General features: G+C 41.4%; 5 protein-coding genes across 10 annotated transcripts; 3 read left to right on the top strand and 2 right to left on the bottom strand.

The window, feature by feature from the left end:
• Nucleotides 1-378: 378 nt before the first annotated feature.
• LOC128258444 (cleavage and polyadenylation specificity factor subunit 6) lies at nucleotides 379-5,851 on the bottom strand. Of its 3 annotated transcripts, none has more exons than XM_052990063.1 (7): nucleotides 5,423-5,851; nucleotides 4,190-4,909; nucleotides 3,243-3,383; nucleotides 2,525-2,991; nucleotides 1,839-2,138; nucleotides 1,702-1,770; nucleotides 379-1,120 (listed from the first exon to the last, which is right to left on the bottom strand). In XM_052990063.1, exons 1-7 carry the CDS (start codon nucleotides 5,486-5,488, stop codon nucleotides 925-927), a joined length of 1,959 nt encoding a protein of 652 aa, XP_052846023.1. In that variant the 5' UTR covers nucleotides 5,489-5,851; the 3' UTR covers nucleotides 379-924. The 3 variants fall into 3 exon arrangements, with proteins under 3 accessions (XP_052846023.1, XP_052846024.1, XP_052846025.1); XM_052990064.1 differs by having other exon boundaries at nucleotides 1,702-1,767; XM_052990065.1 differs by lacking the exon at nucleotides 3,243-3,383.
• A 218-nt stretch (nucleotides 5,852-6,069) lies between these two features.
• LOC128258470 (uncharacterized) lies at nucleotides 6,070-9,925 on the bottom strand. 2 transcript variants are annotated; one of them, XR_008267961.1, is made up of 3 exons: nucleotides 9,218-9,925; nucleotides 6,481-9,159; nucleotides 6,070-6,216 (listed from the first exon to the last, which is right to left on the bottom strand). XR_008267961.1 is itself a non-coding variant. In XM_052990100.1 (2 exons), the coding sequence occupies exons 1-2, from the start codon at nucleotides 9,312-9,314 to the stop codon at nucleotides 9,017-9,019; spliced, it is 240 nt and encodes a 79-aa protein (XP_052846060.1). In that variant the 5' UTR covers nucleotides 9,315-9,773; the 3' UTR covers nucleotides 8,968-9,016. The 2 variants fall into 2 exon arrangements, 1 of the variants encoding a protein (XP_052846060.1); XM_052990100.1 differs by lacking the exon at nucleotides 6,070-6,216 and having other exon boundaries at nucleotides 8,968-9,159; nucleotides 9,218-9,773.
• A 1,671-nt stretch (nucleotides 9,926-11,596) lies between these two features.
• Nucleotides 11,597-13,962, top strand: LOC128258458 (larval cuticle protein A1A). Of its 2 annotated transcripts, none has more exons than XM_052990084.1 (2): nucleotides 11,597-12,485; nucleotides 13,461-13,962. In XM_052990084.1, the coding sequence occupies exons 1-2, from the start codon at nucleotides 12,079-12,081 to the stop codon at nucleotides 13,897-13,899; spliced, it is 846 nt and encodes a 281-aa protein (XP_052846044.1). In that variant the 5' UTR covers nucleotides 11,597-12,078; the 3' UTR covers nucleotides 13,900-13,962. The 2 variants fall into 2 exon arrangements, with proteins under 2 accessions (XP_052846044.1, XP_052846045.1); XM_052990085.1 differs by having other exon boundaries at nucleotides 11,622-12,485; nucleotides 13,466-13,635.
• A 3,876-nt stretch (nucleotides 13,963-17,838) lies between these two features.
• Nucleotides 17,839-20,413, top strand: LOC128258467 (cuticle protein 8). The gene is made up of 3 exons (XM_052990097.1): nucleotides 17,839-18,011; nucleotides 18,116-18,356; nucleotides 18,943-20,413. Exons 1-3 carry the CDS (start codon nucleotides 18,006-18,008, stop codon nucleotides 19,119-19,121), a joined length of 426 nt encoding a protein of 141 aa, XP_052846057.1. The 5' UTR covers nucleotides 17,839-18,005; the 3' UTR covers nucleotides 19,122-20,413.
• Nucleotides 20,414-20,683: 270 nt separating this feature from the next.
• LOC128258456 (uncharacterized) lies at nucleotides 20,684-22,727 on the top strand. 2 transcript variants are annotated; one of them, XM_052990082.1, is made up of 3 exons: nucleotides 20,684-20,818; nucleotides 21,637-21,775; nucleotides 21,841-22,727. In XM_052990082.1, the coding sequence occupies exons 1-3, from the start codon at nucleotides 20,786-20,788 to the stop codon at nucleotides 22,605-22,607; spliced, it is 939 nt and encodes a 312-aa protein (XP_052846042.1). In that variant the 5' UTR covers nucleotides 20,684-20,785; the 3' UTR covers nucleotides 22,608-22,727. The 2 variants fall into 2 exon arrangements, with proteins under 2 accessions (XP_052846042.1, XP_052846041.1); XM_052990081.1 differs by having other exon boundaries at nucleotides 21,634-21,775.
• The last annotated feature ends 190 nt before the right edge of the window (nucleotides 22,728-22,917 follow it).

The following is a 22,917-nucleotide window of genomic DNA, read 5'->3' as shown; positions in this document are numbered from 1 at the left end:
CGTTTTTGCGGATGGGGTCAGTCGGCATTTAAATGCTACAATTCCACTCACACTCAGTCACAGGCACACAACTATGATCGACTTAAATTTATATGATAAACAAAAACATGTTTAAACAAATGCATGGGGGATGTTTACAACAAAAGAATCGCGAAATCTTTGAAAATACATTAGGCCTAACGATTTTCAGCCTCAGTCGGCGGAATGATTTTGTTAATATAACAATTTCAATTTTAATTGCACGCACAAGTGCAATAGTTTTGGTATTTTTACATACAATTTTGTTGTACAATTATAAATTCATTAACTAATAATTTTAGGTTTGGTTTTTGTAACAAGAGTACAAAAAGACACACAATTCAACACAGTTTTTGTAGATGGGTTTTTTTTTCTGGAACAATTCTTTTTTCATACGTTTATATTTTATTAAATAAACCGAAATTTTAGAGTACAATAATATTGAAATTCTGCTGCGACGGCGTTGCAGGACTGTTAGTTGTTTGTTGTTTGATGATACAGTGCCCACCAGTGTCTAAAACGTCCAACGCTAGAAGTCCCATTGCCTTCCCTGACCGATCCTCCTGCTGCTTACTTCGCTGTCGCTTTTGCTGCTGCCAGGATGCTGGGATGAGAAGTCGGAGAGATCCAGAGACAGTCCTCGTCCGTCGTTGGTAAAATCTTGTCAGCATTTCGGCTTATTTTAGTATGTCTAGGAGAACTATGCTGTATGCCATATTCATATCCTACGTATTGGTAATGTTAGATACAAATCGAAAATCTGTTAATTGTGGCTAGCTTGTCCTCCCACCAAGCTGCGGCTTATTGTTTGTTAATAGAGTGTGTTTAGTTATCTGTTATCTGCGTTTCATCTTTACTCTTGATTACGATCCACTGGCGCTGCTCGAACTCCTCCATTTACGGCAGTCAATGCCGGGAACGGTGCTCCTCGCGCCTGTCGCGGTCGCGCTCCCTCTCGCGGTCACGGTCCCGATCCCGATCCCGCCGCTCCCGGTCCGAGGAGCGGTATCGCTCGCGGTCCTCATAGTAGCGCTTCGATGATGGCGCCTCTGCAGCCTCGGCGACCACGGGCTCCGGTGACTTTCGCGGACGTACCGATCGGCTGTTGTCGGAGAATGGGATGTAAATTAACTTTCTGTTCACATTTGGAATTAGTGAATAATTCGCCTAGCTATTTTCATATTTGGTTGGACATATCATATATCTTTCAATTAATTTAAGCTTATTAAGTTAACACATTTCAGAATATAGTTTCGTTTTTAACATTTCTTTCTTTTTTGTAGAATTTTTAAGTTTTAGATACTGAAAGTTCTTTGCAAAGAACCCAAAAACTATTTAAGGTTTGTTTAGTTTATATTTCCTTAATGATTTGACATTTTTAAAAAAAATAAAATGCAATAAGATAAATACATTACACTTTTTATCAATGGACGATTTTACAAGTTATGTTAAAAAATAAACTATTGACGTCCTGACATTACAAATAGGTCTGTCTTAGACTTCACAAATTTTGAATTTTTCTGAGTTTTACTGCAAAAATATATCAGAACATCGCTTTAAAAATCAAATTTTGTTGACATGTGGTTATGAGAGCAAAGTTATTAAATGCAGAAAAATGAATAATTTATCTCCAACTTTTGAATGAGACAGCGAAACGAATTATATGCAGTCGATTGTCTTTACCTGTCATCTCTGTAGTGATCTGGAGCCTGACGTTCCCTTTCTCTGCTGCGTGACCGCTCCCGATAGCTGCTGCAAAGCCATAAAAGTTGTACATATTTGTAGGTGAACATTAAATGATGTGATAATATTGAGCTTACCCGCCATCACGCTCACGCTCGCGATCCCGGTCGCGTTCTCGCTCCCGAGAACGCTCGCGGTACCTCGAAGTGGATCGCTCACGCCGTTGCCGGCTGCGATGGGATCGCTCCCTGGACCGCGACCTCTCGCGCCTGTTGTAGCTCTTGGCCTCGATGCCGTGCAGCGTGTCCTGCAGCGAGCTGATCAGGATCTTGCAGCGCTCGTCATGCGCCACCTTGGACTGTTTGATCAGCGAAATGGCTGTGACCAGCGTTTCGATGGCGCTCGAATATTCTCCAGCGGCCGCATCAGAAACAGCTCTGAAATCGTATAATTGGAACGCATAAATTAGCATAGAAAACGGGCTTCTCGAAAGTGTTAACAAAAAACCGCAATGCAAACAAAGGTACGAGGAAAGATTTCTCAAAAAAATAAAGTAAAATCTTTGAAATGAACGAATTGCTTTACCCATTTTGCTATGCGATGAATTTTAATTAATTTAATTTTGACGCAGTCTCTTTTCTAATTTTAACTTCAAACATTGTTTTTTAATTCGACTTATGTTTGAACCACGCAATGAATTTGTAATAATATAAGTAATATATGACCCAATTAGTTAACCATTTTTGAAGATTGACATTTTGTTAAAATTAATTTTATTAATTTATAATAATTTTATTAAAATTGGCGGACTCTAATCACTCACCTGGCGATCGCTGAACTGCTGACTGTGCGATTTCTGCTCATCACCTCCTCGAACTCCACCTCCGTCAGTTGTGGACCCATCTGCTGAGGATCGGGGAAGGGACCCGGTGGCTTACCCTGCGGTGGCGGCCACGGACCACGCGGTCCGTGCTGGGCGAACTGAGGCGGCGGTCCGTGCTGCGGCGGCATGTTCATTCCCTGTTGCGGTGGCATGTTCATGCCTGGCTGCGGACCGGGGGCTCCGTGGGGCGGGCCACCCATGCCCGGATGCTGGGCAGGGCCGCCGGGCTGGTTGAAGAACGCCGGATTCACGTGGGGTGCGGGGGCGCCGTGCGGTCCGCCCTGTCCTGGCGCTGGCGGTAGGCCGCGAGGTGGCCCCTGCGGCGGGAAGCCACCGTGCATGGGCGGACGGCGCCAGTCGGGACCTGGCGGACCCCTTACGGGCATGCCCATGGGTCCTCCTTGGAACTGCAAGGCGAAAATATCGGGATTAGTTACTGTTCCTGAGGAGGGCATACATGTCTTAGCTAGGATATGAGTGGGTGTTGCATGGACTGATCTGTGGAATTACTTTAAATGTTCTGAATACATCGCTTAAGACTAAGTTAACTATGGTTAACTTAAGTTCGGTTAGTCTTCGTTTCTCTCTCGGTTTCTTGCTTTAGAGTATATAGTATGGCATAGATTACAAGAGGACTCAGTGCTTTGGGGATTGTTACCATTGGTCGTTGCGGCGGTCCGTTCGGTGGACCTGGTCGTGGTCCGCCTGGCCGCTGACCTGGCCATTGGCCCTGCGCTGACGGATACCGGGGTGGCGGCTGTTGGTTGCCCATGAGCCCGCCTTGCGGATGCATCGGCGGCTATATTAATACGTATTACGTTTATGTTGGAGTAGTAGTTGTTGTTGTGGGGTAGAAGTGTGCGTAAGCGTTGTCAAAGACATGGAATAGAACGTAAATCGTAATACATAAACATTTTGTATAACAATAGCGGGTTTTTTTTTACAATTACAGATACTCGTAAGAAGAAACATTAACAGAATTAAATCAAAAGGTCTGACTCTCGATTTCAAATTATTACAGTTTTTTTTGTTCATGACTAAAGGTCTATAACTAAGGTAAAGAAAAATAATAGAATACAAAATGTCTTAGGCTGAGGAGTGCTACGAAAATTGCTCTGAAATAATCATATATAAACCAAAATAATTTACTATATATAGTACTTAAAATCATAAACAACAACCAACCTAGAAACTTAGTACGTACGACAGCTTGAGTTTAGTTTATAAATGTACAACATATTAAGAACAGAGTTGGAACTCAACCATTTATAAATCACATAACAAGTCACATAATGTTTTTTTTGTTGCTAGAAACTTGTTTTTACGAAGGCTTGAGTTTAGTTTACAAAAAATGTACAAAAGAAATGTGAGAAACTGTCGAATAGTTAGATATATTCGTCTATAAACTACATATCAAGTCGTATAACTAGGTTTTCTAATGTTACTTAAGTAAGGAAATTTTGCATTCAGAACAATTTTGATGAAAATCGGAAAATTATAAAATGTGTAGGAATGTAGAAACAAAACAAATAAGACCCGAGGGGTGTTTCTACGAACAATGAGACCTATTAGGGCAATGCGGGGGCCAGTGAAATGAAAACACACCTGCATTCGTGGAGGTCCGGAGTTGGGTCCGCCCACCTGGGGCACCTGCGACATGTGCTGCGGCCGGTACTGGCCCGGCTGCATGATGGTGTTCATACCCCGCGGCGGGTGGCCAGGCGGTCCACCTCCCTGCGGTCCGCCCGGATGTCCAGAGGGCATTGGTCCGCCGCCCATGCTGGGCGGTGCAGGACCCCTCGGCGGTCCATTCTGCTGCGGCGGCGGCACCGGGCGCGTCTTCTGCAGACTCTCGAACTGGGTGAGCGCCTGCTTGCTGGGGTACGTGACTACCGGTGCCTGGCCGTGCATCTCCTTCTTGGGCAGCTGGTCGAGCACGGCGCGCAGGCTGGACTCCGAACCGAGCGAGATGACGCTGAAGCCCTTCGACTGCCCATTGGCCCGGTTCTCGAAAAACTTCACCTCCTGCAGATCATTCACACCGATGTCCCGCAGCGAATTGGCGATGTCCTGGTCGGTGGTCCACCAGGTGAGATTACCCACGTACAGCTGGTAGCGGCGGTTCATGGTCGGAGTGAGGCTACCACCGCTCTGATGGTAAACTCCATTAGGACCGCCTGAAATCCGTTCGCCCGAGTCCCCGGAGCCCGGTCCGGCTGCTCCATCTGCGGACGGCGTGCCGCCGCCCCCACCACCGGAAGCGGCAGCCTCTGTCGGACCTCCTATGTCATCGTACAAGTCCACGCCATCGCCACCAAATTCGTCCTGTACGGAAAAAAAAGTTAGTGTATGGGTTAAAGAAAAGTGAGCAGGTTATTTTGCAGAACAACTAAATGGAAAAAAAAAGAATAATACAATTTGGTTACTCAATTCTTTAATTTCAGCTTCTAGGATAGCATGTGTCTGAATCCTCCCAATGTAAGTCTTAAAATTTTAAGTCTCTTGCTTGAGCATTATAAATGTTTAAATCCGTTGAAGATATATAATTATGGTACATTTAAGATTTAAGAAGTCTAGTTTCGAAAACACCATGTGTTTAAATCCTCCTAAGCTTAATTATGATTCAACAAATATTTTAGACACTGGCTTTTAAGACAACATGTGCTTAGATATATGTTGTTATAACCAAGATTTAAGAACTCTTTTTTGAAGCGTAACATTTGCTGAATCCCCTCAAGACAGCGTTCACCCCTTAACGACTTTTTTCGGCACATCGATCCACCCTAGTGTATACATACACACGCGCCCGGAAAGGGACTCCTTTTTTCGGTGGCTTACCTGAGCCTGCCCGGCAAAGTCCTTGTCTAGGTCCTCCGCGTACAGATCCAAGACCACGTCGGCCATGTTGAGCCGGAAAAAGAGCTCTTGCTAGGCGTAATAACTGATTTTTCGCCGCTTTTCCAACTTTCGCACGCGCACACACACACCCTCGGCACTCGTTCCGTCTCTGTCGCACTCGCACTCACGCTTCGTACAGTTTTCAGAGCAAGCCGGAGCAAAACCGGCGAGCTGCTCCTCGCTTTTACCGGGAAATCTCTCCCTCAAAACAATTAGCAAGATAATTGCCTTTGCTCGCTGTCGTCCGTGGATGAAATCTAAAACTATTTACATTCTACTCGAGCACGAACTATTTTCTCCAATCTTGCGAAAAAATTGTCAGCGTAAAATGGCGGACAGTGTGACCGCGGAACTATCTATAATTTATACCGTGCGGCGCTAAAAATATACTATTTATATTTTGGTAAATATACCATATTATTTATACCAGACCAATGGAGGCTGTCTTCGCTAAATGTGGAGGGTGTCTCCACTACCTGCAGAATAATCGATTGACTTCTATTTGAATTTTCAAAAACGCCCGTTTCAGCGTTAGATTATGTTTTTTTTATACAAGTGGTGGTGGAGTTTTTAAATTGGACTATGTCTAAACTTCAAGCCGAACACCGCTAAAGCTAAGAAGGTATGCCTATATGTATGCATACTTGCTCACTAGTTCTAGTGCACTATTGTTAAACTCTTTAAAGGATCGTGAAAGGACCGACCAAGGTCCTACTAAGGTTCCACTAAGGACCCTAGAAATAAAAACAATGAATTTAATATATATAGTAGTTTTATAGAATATGTGACTTAAAATTAGTTTACTTAAAATAGTCAACATCAAAATATGATATATAAATTATACCATAACATGTTGCAATCATTTTTCTACCAACCTTACATTAAATGAATATGCATAATAAAAATAAGAAGACCACTTCCTTTAGACCACCACCAAGTACAAATTAATTCGCATAAATTACAATTCCTGCCCAAAAATAAAGTCATGCATAAATTACGTTTGCAGACCCAAATGGACGCTGGCCGTGTCACTTGCACAACTAGACAGCGCACTTGGCCAAAGCTCCAAATTTAGAATTTAAATATAGCAATTAAGCTGATTTATGCAGCCCGTCCGCAAGTTACAATAATTGCCGCTAACAACTCGGGTCTCCGAAATCTTCGAGCTTAACTGAAGGCTGGAGGCTGGGAACCCAAGAGAATTGTGGCGCCGTCGTCTTGGCAACCTGTATGCAAATGTGAGGGGAAAAATTGAAAAAAATCAAGACAACATTTTTTACTCGGGCATGTAAATAAAAAACCCATATCCCGAAATCTAGTGCATGATTAGCCACGTTATTCTCGTTTCTCTTTTTTTTTGTTTTTATTTGGTGGTCCACCTGCTGGTATTTAGTATTTAACTTTAGCTTTTTGACTCCCATGTGTTAGCCGCGTTAATGAATTGCCTTAAATGTCAATTACCACTGGCTTTTATCGTCGAAGTCTCAACAAACGGCAAATATAATTGGTGCTCTCGCCTCATGCGATTGTGTGTTTAATTACTGTCGTCTGTTTAACTGCTTTTTAATTACGATCTTTATAGATGTTTCTGTCAGCCATTCAGCGAGTCTCAAACCTGCGCCTTCGTAATTGAGTTATTGAAAATTGGACTTGTATTATTTGCATATCTTAGCCAGGTGGGCGGCTCTTCGCAAAGCAATTACGCAGTTCGAATTTAGAGGACGTTGGAGGCGAAGGTGCAGCCAAATTAAATTCCTGGCTAATCACTGAAATTTTTGGGGCAAAGCTGCAATTAAAGGTGCGTCGTTGGAAGGGAAAGGGTATGTGTTATTGTACGGATAACTTTTTAAGAACGAGAAAATATTTTTTTAATAAATTATAATTTGTATTCAGATAGTCTATACAAATAAATTTCAGTGTAAGCTTGAAGATGGTTTCTATGAACCTGTAATAATATAATGAAAACTCTCCCTTCCGAAATATTTTCATGTTTATTACTCATTCGCCGTGTGGCCTTTGCTTGCTTACATATTTACATAAATGTTGCATAAGTGTTATTTGATTTTTGTGATCACTTAGATCTACATAATGGCCACCACTCATTCCTATTGCCCCCGTCGACCATTTCGGACATGCGTAAGTCGTGTCAAAATTTTTTGCGTGACCATTGGCGGGGATACTTTATCATAGAGCGGCACCGCTGCTACCAAAGTGCCAACTTGCAACTTCCAACTGCCCAGAAGCCGTCGAGCACTTGGTTGGCCAAGTCGGTGTTCCGCAGTGCCAGTTGGGCAATGAATACCCAAAGCAGAGCGGGCCAGAACATAAATCTCACACTCACTCACACCAGAGTTGGCCATCAAGTGCACCTACACAGCCATGCCATTCGATTTGACTAGATTGGATTCGATTCGATTCGGTCCTGGCCAAGTGTCGAGGTGCCAATTAAGGCTACACACTGCTGGGTATTTTGACCAGATCGTAGCCTTTGAATGGATACTTTTTTTACTGCACTGCAGCGCAGCTTTTTTGAGCAGCCAAAATGGACCATGCCGAGTGTCATTTGATTCTTGTGGCAGGCTGGCGGCGTTTCATGCGCCTTTGACATGCAACCAGGGTTCGAGTCCAAAGCTCCATGCCGAGTCGGCACAGTTTACACGAATCAGCAACAGCAACAAGCGAAAAAAATTACGAAATTTGTCGTCTGACAAAAAGCTTAGAAAACGATATAAATTAAATTTACGATTTTGGTGCTCATTAAATGTTCACAACTTTGGGCCCAGCGAGGCATTTTTTTTTTTGTTCGCTTTTGGTTGCAAAATTAGAACATCGCTTTGGGAAATCGCCAAAATGCAGTTAATTGTTTTTCGAGCTCTTGTTACAGTTTCATTTTTCTCGCGAATGTCACAAATTGAATAATGTCTTAATTGCGAAGCGGAGTTTTGGAGAACATTCAAACATGCAGGCCTTTTGCAATTGTTTGGCGCAGTTTAAGGCGACTAATTACGTGCCGATCCGGCGATCGGGCTATTGTATAATCGTGCCGTTTGATATATATCCTGGCACAGCTGGCCGATCCCGAAAAAAAGTGAAAGGCAAACATGCAACGCCCACTTCTCACCGGGACACTGGGCCATTCGGCCACTCGGCCACTCGGTGGCCGAGTATAACTAGATTATTATATAATTCTTACCATTTGACTAATTTGCCTCGGGGGCAGATAAAAGCCGAGAGAGAAACGAGGAAAGCGGCTCTAGAAAGGCGGCAAAAGGAGTTCGAATCTGGCCAACTAGTGGCCACTTGCCATGTCACGGTGCAATCGCACCACTGACCAACTTAGGCGGCTTTGGCCAGCCAGTCCGACAACCGGCTCCCAGCTGAGCCACTCCGAATATGGGTCACCGACGTGAGCTAATCTATGCACTAGATGCAATCTTAATTGCCAATCACCAACGAAGGCGAGCAGGACAAAAAATGTGTGAAAGTGAAATTCAAAGCAAGAGCAACAGCTTTAATTCCTCTCTTAATTCGGTTCTAAAATCTGGAATGCATACGTCCCGGAAAGTGATGAGCTCTGTGGCAGCGACTCAGTCGGCTGAACCACTTGATATAGTCTCTTTTGGTGTGGAACTGCAGAGGTCTCTGGAAATCCCTCAGGCCAGCTTGTTGGACAGAAACTAAACAGATGTAGAAATTAATATATATTCATTTTTAAAGACAACATTGAACACTTACTCTTGCCGTTCGAATCCTTCTTCTCAGAATGTGAGCTTCGTTTTGGTGGCCAGACACTTGGCAAGTTTATTATGACCAGACGTGATAGACAAATCATTGCAAAAAACTAATAAAACATAAACAAATTTACTATTACAATTTGACCGATAATCTTAACTTCAGTTTTCGTGTGTTGACTTCTGTGTAAAAGGAAACTGAATGAAAATGCTTAAGCCAACTGATTGAGTAAACTTTTCCCGCTTCGCTTTCATTAAACGCGTGTGAGTTTTGCAATCGAGAGTGTAGAGAAGCTGACCAGGCCGAGACTCGTTCCAGATCGAGATCTCGGTCCCCGTCTCCATCTTTATCTCCATCCCAATCCCCATCCCCGACTACGTTTTGGTTGGTGCAAATGAAATGGAAACCGAAGCCAAAGCGGGTTTTGCTCGAATTGGGGCAGAAGCCGGCACAGCGATTCCTTACATAACCGGCCATAGAAAAAGCACATATATGCACTTAGCTTTATTTTGCGAGCTGTTTTGCTACCACAGAGTAAGTCTAGAAGATGGTCCAAGCGCAACAGCTTCTATTCCTTCTAAACTAATTTATATTTTGTAAAAGATTGTTTTATTCTTAACTAATTTTGTGTTTTAAAAAATAAGTATCATAAAAGTATAAGTTTTAAAATGTGAAATTAAACAATTTTCTATTTGGATGCTTTTAACAGACTTGTTAATTACAACTTTAATTGAACGGTCCATTTAGTTAAATATTAATTATTAATTATTAGGTCTTAAAAAGCAATTATGTAAGTTATAAATATCTACTAAAAAAATCATAATTAATTAAAGTATTATTACTTATCCTTAATTTAATGCAATATCTTGAAATTATTGCCTCTTTCTAGGTCAAGCATGAAATCTTCTAATACTAATATTAAGGTTTGATAATAAATCTTTAGACATATGCATTTATAATTTTAAATTTATTTGTTTTTCGAAATTCTCTTATTGTTTTTCAAAACCCCTTATTATTTAAGGGCACCAAATTTTCAGAGTGTAAAAGCACAGTGGCATGTGCAATTTATCAGGCCGCAGAGATCTTTCCTGGGTGCCTAGGACACACTGAGTTAGTGGGCCGTTGTCAGGCGCAGAAAAAAAACAGATTCAGATTCAGAGTCAGTCGCAGTCTCAGTCGCGTTTGCAGAGGCAGTAGCAACATGACTCGCTGGCATGTGGCTTAGTTTCGCTTTAATAGCGCCGACTGACAGGCATTTGCATTGCGCCATTTCTAAGTCATAACGCAGTGACACATTTGTTGCGTGTTAGGCAGCCGCTAAAGGGCAAACGAGCTGCGTCTTAATTACGTTAATGGCAGCCAAAAAAGATACTCGCGTTGAGGCGATCCATGTGCGATTCTCGTTGCCTCAGCAAGCTCAGCAAACACAGCTTACACAGTGGCTCAGTAGCTGCGGCAATAGCATTTGTGTAATGTGGGTAATTAAGCGACGCTTTCTGCGCACACCGATGCACCCAACGAGTTTTCCCACGATGGCCACTCAAGTCCCAATCCAAGCCCCCTGAACGGCCGACTACTGTGCGCATGCGCACAACAAACTGCCGCCAAGTACCAGAGGCCAATGATATATGCATTTTTCAGCTATACCCAACAATGGCTGCATCTGCGCGCGTTGCTTATAAATTAGAATCAGCCGAAATAATAGCCATATTTTGCCTGCTTTTCGCCGGTTTTGGTTTGGTTTTTCGGTCGTTTTTTTCTATATTTTTCTCCTTTTGCCAGACCCTCAAAAAAAGGTCAAAGCTTCAACGGCTGCAGCTGCGCTTGGTTTATCTTGGCCATCGGCGGTAGTTCCATGTTTCGATAATTTGGCCACTTGCACAGGGGGAAAATTTTATCACCTGCCATCAACACCTTTATATCCTTAAAAGTAATCATTATTTAGGAAGATGTGAAACCAGTCAACAGTTTTTACCAGTGAGTTTTTAAATTACTTAAAACTTAATTAATGGTTAAGAAACAACACATTATATTATTACATATATTTATTAAAAGAAAATGAAGGTGTGAAACCAAACAACAGTTTTTACCAGTGATTTTTTATTACTTCAAATGTAATAAATGGTTAAGTAATAACACATTTATATTAGCTTTATTAAAAAATAAAGATTAAAAGACTTACGACTCATTATAAAGTTGTGTAAAATAATTTAAGAAGCTTAAATAGTTTGCCTTAAAGATTACCGTATAAAAACCGCATTATTAATTAATTCATATTTTTTAGAAAAAAAAAATGCTAAGATAACTATTTTAGTGAAATCATCACTGAATAAACAAATAAATAAATAATTTATAAAATAGTATCAAATATCTAAAACACATAGGATAAGAAACTAATATATTTCTTAAGATTTTTCTCAGTGTGGCTAACTAGCTGGCAGACTGAACGCACTTAAAGCGATTTTCAAGCCAAACAAATTGCGCCGCGGTGTGCGATGGTCAATCAGGGATCGTGGCATTTAAGCGACGCTTCTAATCCCCTCCAACTCTGATCCCCCTTTTTTACGGGGGCCCATGCAAATCGATGACGTCAGGTGGGGGCATTGTGTAAACCCTATTTGCGGGAATGCTGCAATTTGTGGCCAAGCACAACGTCATCGGTTGACCACATCCCTGCAAAACTGCTGTTCCGCTTGGCCGCTTTCCACTGAAGCGCATAATTTCGCGGAAATGCTTGTGGCGGAGACATTTCTCCCCCCAAAAACCGTTGGCTATATAAATACCCGACGAGTGCGACACTTCACGCTTAGTATGCGAGAATCGGGGGATCGCCATCGCAGGGTTCCAGTCACCACCAGCCAGCCATGAAGAAGCGACGCATAACCACCAGCTCAGCTGGGGACATGGATGAATGTGGATTTGGACCCGAAGAGGCCAAGACCCCAACTCGTTTCGGCTTCCGCATTGCGTTGCGAAGAGAGGCACGCGTTTGCCACGCGGCGCGGCGCCTCAAAGATTTGCTGCCCCTGGTGGTGCTAATTGCTGGACTCGGAGTGATCGGCGCATGCGCAGCGGTTGGCTATTCCTATGCGAGATTCGAGGGTCCGGTGGCGGGGCCGGAGCACCTGGTCACCGTCCACGACGGACGCACCGTCGACTATGTGGCCCGGCCCGAATACAGCTTCGCCTATGGCGTCGAGGATGGCAAGTCGCGTGTGCTTCAGAATCGCAAGGAGACGCGGACAGGCGACGAGGTGCGCGGCGTCTACAGGTGAGTTCCCAGCCACTGGAAAGTGGTCAGTGGTCAGTGATCAGTGGTCACTGGCGATGGTATGAGATCGGATGGGGGGTGCCGGGCTGGGAGACAACTTGTCAACGCATTAATTAGCGTCACACTGAGCTGAAATTGATATAGCATCGTGGCCACTTTAATACCACTCAACATCAACTGGCGATTGATTGCTCTGAAAATAATAGAAACAAACACTTAGCTACATTACATATAAGTACATAAATACTTACTTATTTGCATAACATTTTTAAACAAAATTATTATGGTTAAATTCGGGTCTCAGAGACTGTCTAAAAATAAGCTTGGCCATATTAAGTGCTTAACTTATTAAAATATAATACTAGAAGTTGAAAATAATTAACTGCTATTACTGACAATTTATTAAAATGTGACTAAAAACAATCGTTATTCGAAACCTATTTTTAAATAATAATTTTCCAAGATCTTCTTTTACTCTTGTCCAAAAAGTACATAATAATCAGGAAAAACAAGAAGTCTACATAGCGGTTCTGAATTACAACTATTAACAAATGAATTTCTTATATTTAGAGCAATGGATTTAAGCTCAATATATAAAGTATTTTACTTTTATTAGAATATAGATAGAGCTTCTCCTTAAGTGGAACAACTAATTTTTTTTTGGAAAATTGAAAACAAAATAGAGTAAAAATACAAGTCTTAAAAAAATTAATGTTTTGAACAGCAACTGTTTTCTGACCCTTAAAATTATACAAAATATTATCCAAAAAAATGTGTTAAAATATAAACAACTTTAAATTTAAATAAAGTCTTCACTTTTTCATCACTTTCATGTCTTCATCAAATTATTGTATGACCAGCTTGAACTGACTATTAATAACCACCAACTTAACACCTATTACATACCTACGAACATGCATTAATTGCCACTTTGAATTAATTTTATTAATTTTTTATTCAATGGCCTCCACGCAGCGTAGTCGATCCGGATGGCACCTTGCGTGTGGTTAAATACACGGCCGACGATGCCAACGGCTTTCAGGCGGAGGTGATTACGAATGGTGTGAAAACTCTGCACGGCCATGGAGCCGAGGCCGATGCTGGTGGCGGTACAGTGGACAACCAGGTGAGACACGACAGCTCCGAGGCCCACAAAGCGGAGGATGAGGAGGGGGAGGAACAGGAGGAGGAGGGGGAGGCCCCTCACGCAACTCCTCACGAGGGAAATGGGCAGTACAAGGTGCACGAGGACTACGATGAGGGCGGTGGCGGTGGCGAGGAAAAGGAAAAGGATGCAGAGGGGGAAGGGGAGGAGGAGGGAGACCACCAGGAGTACGAGGGCAGCAGCGAGGAAGGATACGTGGAGGCCAATGCTCACAGTCAGCAGGAGGAGGCCAGCAGCGAGGATTACTAAATGGTCATCTCGCACTATTATGAATCAATTAACTATATTTCTTATATTGTGATAAAACCAAAATAAACCACTCTAAATAATACAAAAATGTCCATTTAATAAAAGAGAAATTTAATATAATTTCTCAGGAACAGTATTTTAATACAAAAATCTAAATAAATATTTGTTTAGTAATTTTAAATTAATTTTTTTTATTTAAAAATTCTTGAAAAATTTTATTGCGATGTCACTACAAATAATGGTCACAGTATCTAGTTAAGATTTGTAAAAATGTATTGAGTGCCAGTGCTCGAGTAAACAAATATCACAAACCAATAATAAAGGTTATCTTTTCACTTTATGATGTAACTAATTTTAGTGTAATTATCCTTTATTAAACAACTAATAAATCTGATAGTAACGTCGCTTCAAATGGAATATATTTGCATAATCCCGAAACTCCTGTGCCGAAGGATTAAGAAATATAAATAAAACGCTAATTGAAATATCTGGCGAGCTTATGTTGCTGGTTCAACGGGGTTAAAGGGGGCAAGGGGGCAAGGGGGCGATTTTTACGCAACCACAACATCAACATCAACGTCAAGTGGATATACACACATATATAGTATATCGGCCAGGCCGTTGAAGCGTGTGCGTTCGAAGTGGACTCCATTGGAGCCCGACTCCGACTTTGATTCAATTTCGATCTCGATGTTGTTTTCTTTTTCATTTTCGCATGGACTCAATCAAGCGGGCCGATGGACAGGCAAGTTTGTTGCATGCTCGGAAAATCTATTTTCCCCGCAGTATGCGTGATCCACTTTGGTTTGGCTGGTGGTTCCATTTCGTCACTCACTTAATTTCAAACGCGCAAATGCGCAAAATCGCATTAAATGTGCGAAATGCAGAGAGCAGACTCGAAAGTGGATCAAACGACGTCTGGTTGTGGCAGCGATGCGGTAATAATGCTGAAATGCCAGGCAGCCAGACCAACTTGGCGTCGGTAATCTCACAATTGAGCCGGCGACAAAATTGGGCTGACGGCTTTAACCGGACCGGGTTAATTGACAGCCGACTTATGGTATACTAATAGCCCCTTGCAGACCCCATTTGCGGTATACTGTTTAGAATGATAGACCGAAAACTCACTAAACATGGCTAGCATGCGTATGTTTCGGACGTGCAAGAATCCTGCTGAAGGAAATGTTTTAATTAACCAAAGTTATACGATGCCTGGGTGTAATGGGATGCCCAAAGAGTGTCGGAAGTAGTATCGGGGTTAAGTAATACACAGCGGATGTGATCTTACCGGATAAGGCGCGTTACGCATACGCAGCGTTGTGCAACGCCTTGAATTACACTGCGTGGAATGTGCGCTGCACTCACTTTCTAATTGAGTCCATTGTCCAGTTAAACATAATGCCATAAAGCCAAAAGACCTTCAAGTTTCAATCACGAAAGAAACAAAAAAATCGCTTTGCCTACTGCATAAATCAAGCCACAAATCTATAACTGTCAAGTCATTTAAGCCAAGGGGTAAATTTAAGAAAAAGGTAATCAAGTCAAATGGTTCGACTAAACAATGACCAGTAGGGAACATTCGTAAAGGAATTTTTAAAAAATATCTATGTTTTATATTTAAATGTATCAATAAGGTTAAAATACATAAATAACTAACTGAAAAGTTGCATTTCAATTTGAAGTTTCTTAAGTTGTAGATAATTATTATTATTATTATTGTATTATTATTTTCTTAGTTATAAAACGAATATACCCCTAAGGCCAAGGCTCAGTTATTCGAAAGCCATGCAAAGTGCGTTTAAATGTTCAATAGATAACCATTACCCTCCGAGGCCCCGCCCTAACGGCCGCCCGCCCACATCAAACCATTGTCCAAACATAGGCAAAAAAACTGCCAGATCGGCGGACATAAATCAAGATAAAATGCTTGTTCTAGTTATCGACAGACGGAGCCGAAAGTATAATAAATCTCTAGTTAGGCGCGCAGAGATATAGATTTCAGGCGGGGATTTCAGGGGGATATGCGTGGACAAGTGCAATTAACGCATGCAAAACAATTCGATCGATCAGGCAATGTCGCTTGGCGGGACCATTCCATTGCGCAACCGGCGATACAGACAAAGACAAAGCTTGTCGCAGTCACTGCGATTTTCCAGCTGTCTTGTCCAGTGACCAACTAACCAACTAACCATCCAGCTATCTAGCCATCCAGCCATCTAGCCATCCAAACTGAACCCCTGCAACTCCTGACTCTGTCAAAGTGCGATCGTGACGTGGCCAACTTGTTTGGCCCGGACTCTTTTTTGTGTTGGCAATTGTTTCGAGCGATTTTCGGCCAGCCGTGTAAATGTGTCGCCTTTAAAGCCGTTTTATGTAAGTCGATTCTGTGTCTTTGTCTCCGCTTTCCATGCTAATGGCCAGGCCCAGGCCAAATGATCTCTTATAGTGCGATCTGAGTATCTGTTGGTTTGTCTCGACTATGTTTTTTTGGTTTTTATTTGTTGTTTTTCGGCCAGCTTTTTTTGCACCTAGCAAACGAACATTGAACTTTTTTCCCATCGTTTGCCCAGACGGCAGGCAGTCTCCCCTTTGCCCACCTTGTCCCTCGGCTGTTTGTCTCCGTTTAATGGCCACTTGTGTGTGTTTTATAAGATACAATAATAATTTTCTGATATGTCATGCCAGAGCGGTTTGCTTTTCGTTGTGGGTGTTGCCTGAAAAAGTGTCAAAAAAACTGATTTTTACGAGTTGAGCAAGCATGGAATGAGGAGGAGTACGAGCTTTAGTTCTTAGTTAATTTAAGTTGAAAATTTTTTTGTATAAATTGCCATTTAGAAAAAATTAATAAAAATGCTTATTATAAAAAAATTGAACCAATAAGTGTTCTCCGATACATCAGTTCATGCAATTGTTATAACTAAAAAAAACTTTTTTAATATTACTTGAAGATTTTATGGATGAATGGTTTAAGTTTGCAAAGGCAGTTGATAATTGAAAAATAAATCTATCTTTTTTTCGTATATTATAAATATTCGCCAACAATCTCCCGACCGTCCAACATTAATTATTTATTGAATCCTTTTTTTACAGTTTAACAAAAATATTGCAAAACCATTTTTGTATAATATTTGTATGCATTCCCCACTAATTGTTTATCGAAATTCCACCTAATATTTATCATTTCTCGCAATCTTGGCGACAAACATTTGTCACATGCCTCGGGTAATATTGATTGAGCCGCGTTTGATTTGCTTAGCCAAGTCAAACTATTTGGCAACATCGAAATTCCGCTCACAGTTCTCCAGATCATGGAAATAACAAACTGAAATCGGGCGCAAAAATGTCAGGCAACAAATTGCGTGGCATAAAAACTACGCAAGTTTTTGGATTTTTTTTTTCGTCGTGTCTCGTTGGTGTTGGCGTGGTAATTATAACGACGCCCCGTTTGATTGCCACATATATGGTAATAATATTTTTCGGCCAACTTGTGCGGACCAGAATCGATCGTAATTATGTCGGCAAATCAATAAATAAAGAGCTTAGATCATTAAAGCCAATGCAAAAGTGTCGCTTTCAATTGCAGCGTCGTCATCACCGAGAGGCAGACAAACAGACAAGCAGACAAACAGTCAGCGAAACTAAGTCACCGAACGCCTTCTCAGGCCGAGAAACAAATGCCGCACCTATCCAAAGATCTTCGAGGGGGCATAGCTGGGGATCATTGTTGTGGCACATGCGTGGTAGGGTACCACTGCGCCACTGCCAACTGCCAACTGGCATCTGGCTTCCCCGGCACCAGCAGTACCACCAGCACCATCACCCACCCCAACCCACCGGTGGCACAGCTGCACCGCCACCGCCATCGCTCGTTCGTTCCAGTCGTCTGTGGTCGGGTTGCAGTCGTCGACGGCCGACGCGTATATAAATACTTTTGGTCATCGTTGCAGACATCAGTTCAGCTAACGATTTCGTGCTCTTAACGGTCCTCAGTCACTCGAGATCTCCTCACAGCCTCCTCCACAGGAATCAGCGTCCAGTCGTCCTTCGTCCTTTTAGCTACGTGTTCGCGTCGTGTGTCCGTTTGCCGTTCGTGCTCGATTAACAAAATGAAGGTGTGTGCTCGATCCCTGTCCCCAATTAGAAAAAAAAACCCCAAAGAAACCCCGAAAAACCCTAGTGAATCCCAGATCCTGATGCTCACTTCTCCACTCTCTAGTACTTTGTTGCCATCGCTCTGCTGTTCGCCGCCGCTCAGGCCGTTCCCATCGAGCTGGGCCACTACGCCCCGGCGCTGGTGCACCACGCGCCCGTCCTGTCGCACGCCGTCCACGCCGTCCATGCCGTCCACGCCGAGCCGGTGGCCTATCCCAAGTACTCCTTCAACTACGGCATCAAGGATCCCCACACCGGCGACATCAAATCGCAGGCCGAGGAGCGCGACGGTGATGTGGTGAAGGGTGAGTGAGATCATAAATTATAAATTACTCCATCAAAACAAGGTTCTATCTGTTCTTAAATTTCGTTGAAATGGGTAAATTAACTTAAACAAAACAAAAGACTTAGGCGACAAACTTACGCAAAAACACATACAAGAACTAAATACAAGAGACTTAGGCGACGAACTTGAAAATCATACAGAAACAAAAAGACTTAGGCAACGAACTTGAAAATGATACTGATATGGAACATATTGAAATACTTTCTTTTTGCTTAAAAACAAAAGTTAGATATTTATTTATACATTTTTATTTTAATCTTCTGGGAAAAAAATTTGATACACTTAATTATTTATTGGCTGCCTAAAAATCAAAATTTGTTCTAAGTTTCTAGAATATATTACTTGGCAGTCTAAGTTGAAACATAATTAAGACATTTAAATGCGTGAGTAAGAGATAGTAGTACGCCATAAATGTGCATGTTTTTCCATAAGTATGTGTGCATAATGACATTACTCGAAAATAAATTTTCGAGAATTAAATAAATAAAAAGAATTAAATACATTATTTATTTAATTGACCCACTTACCATTTCATCTCCATCCAGGCCAGTACTCCCTGGTGGAGCCCGATGGTTCGGTGCGCACCGTTGACTACACCGCCGACGATCACAATGGATTCAATGCCGTGGTCCACAAGACCGCCCCCACCAAGATCATCGCCCATGCGCCCGTACTGCATGCCGCCCCCGTGCTGGCCCACGCCCCCCTGCTGCACCACTACTAAACGGCGGGAGCCTGACTTAGTCACCAAGGTGCTCTCCCTGTCGCTCTCATCCATCCACAACCACAACAGAAACATCATAGGAACAACAAACAGAAAAACGAACAAAAAACAACAAAAAAAAATCAAACAACAAACAAACAAACAACGAAAATGAAAATTCTTTTGTAAGTAAGCGTAGCTAAGAGTTTAGTAGACACGGGACCGACTTAGGGGGCGTGTCCCGGCACCCGGCTGATCCTGGCATGGCATAAGGACGAAGGAAAAACGAACAGAAAACAAAATAAACCAGAAATTCTCATAACGACTTGGCACTCGGAATGACTTGATCGCGGATGATAAAGCCCATAAAGGATAACAATCGGAATTAGAGTGACAAGTTTTTCCACATGATATATGTTATAATCGTTTGTATATATGTATGTACGACTAACCGAAACCGATTTTCCTGGCAAACTTTTAGCAAGCATTGCTCCGAGAAATTCATTTCATGGATGGCACAAAGGCTTCTCCCAAGACTTTTCCTCACTCTGTACATGGAACTTTATTTATATGCCTAGTGCTTTTACCTTTCCAATCTATACTTTTGTAATATATTTATGACTGTCTCTGCTCTGAGCTATTTTTTCCCATTCTATGACCTACATTCTTAAGAAGCCTTTGTAGTGACTGTCAAACTGTGGCCAGCATCCTTAAACTGCCACGCCCCATTGAGAGCAGCGGTGGGCGTGCTAACTTGTGTGCCATTGCGGGACTTGCTAACAGTTTGGCAGGCTCAATAAAAAAAAATGTCCTTGGAGCGCAGAAGATAGCCCGTGATGGCCGGTCATTGTGCATTAGTAGCTAGTACTCTAGAATTTCCACGCTGTTATCCTCGTGACCTCATTCCGCCTCTTTCTTCCACTCTCACCCGTCTCACTCACTCACCGACTCACTATCTCTCACTCTCTCTCTCTTTTAATGTCTCTCACTCACTCACTCTCAGTCTGACACCTTGTATCTAGTTTCATTTTTTTGCATTTAGTATTTTTCACATTTATTGTGTATTTATAAACAATTATGCAGCTTAATTATAAACAAACAAAACTAAGAAAAAACAAACGAAAAAATACAACAAAAAAATAAACATTGTACTCAATTAGGAGGATAAACGAAGGAAAACAAACTCTCACATGTCTCTCACGTCTCAAAAGTTCATTTGAGTCTTACACTTATGTACTATATATTCCCCATAAACAATTGTATGCAAAAACAACAACAAAAGCAGCAGCAAACAGCAAACGAAATGCGAAAACGTTATTATGGAAATAGAAAGAAAAAAAACTAAAAAAAAATAAATAAAAAATCATATTTAAAAAAATGTATGAGATGTTCTTCTCTTTCTTGGGCTTGATTTACGCCAAAGTTCGCGAAGATTAGCATGAAGGGGCCATAATTATTACTTTTATGATGCCAAGCATAAAAAAAAAATGAGAAAAGTAATTAGCATTCCGGCGAAGTGTTTCTAATGAGGATTCGCACCCACTACAAGGGCCTCTCCATTTCGTTTTGGGTTCTCGGTTCTTCAGTCTGCCTTCGCCATCGAAAGTACGCGCAACTCGCCGTTCAAAAAATTAAAATCGAAATAAATGTGACTTCATTATAGGCGAAAATAATTAAAATTCAGCATGGAATGTTCGTCAAATTTGTTGTGGTTCTTTGTAAGTGCGTAGGAACAGCCTGCTAAAAAAACAAGAAATGTATTTCACATTAGTACATTACCTAGGAATTCTTGAGTTGTGCTCAAAAAAGTTATTAAAAGTACTCTGAGTTCATAATGTTCTAGAAAGGGAAGAAAATGTGTTGAAGTTAAATTATAAATTGATTTTATTTTTTTATATCTGCTTGTCCGGCGGGCTCTAAGTCAATATACATAGTAACAAAATGTGAACTCGTAAAATCTTACATATTTATGGTCATTCGTGTTTTTCTAAACATTCTGCAATTGCAATACAACATTTAGTATACCTTCTGTTACTATTCAATAAATTTTGTTTGAACTGCAAATAAATTTTAAGCATTAAGATACCAAATTTATTTAGAAATCGTGCGTTAGCCAAACAAAAACAATTTTTTTTTTTTAATTTTAGTAATGTGTTTAAACAACTCTAAAAATATATAAAAAAAAAATATTGAATAATGTTATTTTTCGTTAATCAAATGTATTTAAAACGTTTTTTATTTGGTATATTTTGTTAGCATTTTTCAATCACAATTTTATCTTAATAATCTTAATAAAGAGTAATTTAAAGTTCGTTAATATTGAACAACACAACCCCTTACAACATCATAAGTTTTTTGTCAACATTTTTGTTATAAAAAAAAACTTAGAATGTCCTTTTTGCATATTCCCTAACAGACTTGGGTCATCTTTTTTAGCATCAACATCTTTTTCTCGATTTTAGATAAAAGGCTTTTAATTATCCACTTAACCAACTTAGCGCCTTAGTATATGCTTTACATTTTTTCTAATCAGCAGATTTTCCTATTAACCACAAAAGTATACACAGCGTTATCCACTCCATTGCCAGGAAAAAGCGGAGCTTATAACAAGGCAGCAGCTGAAAATGAGAGTGGAAAAGCCAAAGTGAGCAACTATTTTCTGCACGAGCCCTACGGTAGGCTATATAAAATATTGTAAAATAGGTTATATTACCCAATTAATGCCCGATTTTATAAACAGGTCCCAACACCTACGCCTTTGGCTACGAAGTCGATGATCCGCAGACGAAAAACTCCCAGTTCCGAGAAGAAAAACGATTCGTGAATGGCAGTATCCAGGGGAGCTACGGGTATGCTAGACCTGATGGACGCATTGAGGTCACCAAGTACAGAGCGAATGAGGATGGGGGATACTCTGCTCAGATTGAGACTTTCAAAGCGGGGGATGAGAGGGTAAGGGCAGTTTGGCCCACCGAAAGACCCGATATTCTTGTAGAAAGAAGCAAAACAGAGTCCCCTTCAAATGTGACCTGGGATCCTAAGAGTCATCTCAATGTAAGTGTTTCCCATGTGGCAGATCATGTGGCCCAACAGCTGAAGGAGCAGCATGGACTCGATCTGAACCACATCGATGTGACCAAGGACTTACTAAAGCCAGCGGTGCTCGATGTGATCCAGGGCAAGGCCCCAGCCAAGGGTCTGCCGGTTCAGAATCTAATACCCCAGCAGTTTCCCATAGTTCCATTTCAACTGCCAGCGGATCAAACAACCGCCAAGGCCACCACTGCAGAGCCCCAGAAAACCGAAAGCTCAAAATACAACCGAGCCAAAACCAACAATGCCGAAAAGGCTCCACAAGTCGAGGAGACGGAGGCGAGCTTACCACCGCCCAGGCCACTGGTCAATAGCAGTCCCAGCGCTGCAAATTGGCAGCAGCGAACCATTGAGGCAAATCGCCGTGAATTCCTGGCCAATTTACCCAACCTGAGTGAGGCCAGGCTGGAGTAAATGTCTGAAAATGTTTCACCAGGCCAAAGTAAATGCTTAAAAGTGTTTCACCAAGAAAACTAAAGACGAGGGCCTGTTACCCAAATACACAGAGAAAAGCTTAAGTTTAATTTTTCTTTGTATTAGGGAAACAACACAAATAAATAAATAAATTTATTTAATTAAATGATTTTGATCCATACGAAATCTAGGTTTTCAATATTTTTCAAATATTAAACATCAAAAATTCTGAGAAAAAACAATTTGTTTTTGATTTTTGTTTAGGGAAATAACAAAAAATACAATTTAAGAAAATAAGAAAGTCTTAAAA

The sequence above is a fragment of the Drosophila gunungcola genome (assembly GCF_025200985.1).
Source record: "Drosophila gunungcola strain Sukarami chromosome 3L unlocalized genomic scaffold, Dgunungcola_SK_2 000003F, whole genome shotgun sequence".
Lineage (NCBI taxonomy): Eukaryota > Metazoa > Arthropoda > Insecta > Diptera > Drosophilidae > Drosophila > Drosophila gunungcola.
The sequence above is the reverse complement of the archived record's forward strand: the minus strand, read 5'-3'. Positions and strand labels throughout refer to the sequence as shown.

Coding starts and splice junctions, on each gene's coding strand:
- LOC128258444 (XM_052990063.1), bottom strand. CDS start 5,488: ATGGCCGACGTGGTCTTGGATCTGTACGCGGAGGACCTAGACAAGGAC. Junction 2,992..3,242: donor GACCGCCGCAACGACCAATG/GTAACAATCCCC, acceptor TTCGCCTTGCAG/TTCCAAGGAGGACCCATGGG. Junction 1,121..1,701: donor GATCACTACAGAGATGACAG/GTAAAGACAATC, acceptor CTCCGACAACAG/CCGATCGGTACGTCCGCGAA.
- LOC128258467 (XM_052990097.1), top strand. Junction 18,357..18,942: donor CGACGGTGATGTGGTGAAGG/GTGAGTGAGATC, acceptor ATCTCCATCCAG/GCCAGTACTCCCTGGTGGAG.
- LOC128258458 (XM_052990084.1), top strand. CDS start 12,079: ATGAAGAAGCGACGCATAACCACCAGCTCAGCTGGGGACATGGATGAA. Junction 12,486..13,460: donor GAGGTGCGCGGCGTCTACAG/GTGAGTTCCCAG, acceptor GCCTCCACGCAG/CGTAGTCGATCCGGATGGCA.
- LOC128258470 (XM_052990100.1), bottom strand. CDS start 9,314: ATGATTTGTCTATCACGTCTGGTCATAATAAACTTGCCAAGTGTCTGG. Junction 9,160..9,217: donor GAAGGATTCGAACGGCAAGA/GTAAGTGTTCAA, acceptor ACATCTGTTTAG/TTTCTGTCCAACAAGCTGGC.
- LOC128258456 (XM_052990081.1), top strand. CDS start 20,786: ATGGAATGTTCGTCAAATTTGTTGTGGTTCTTT. Junction 20,819..21,633: donor CAAATTTGTTGTGGTTCTTT/GTAAGTGCGTAG, acceptor TTTTCTAATCAG/CAGATTTTCCTATTAACCAC. Junction 21,776..21,840: donor TTTTCTGCACGAGCCCTACG/GTAGGCTATATA, acceptor TTTTATAAACAG/GTCCCAACACCTACGCCTTT.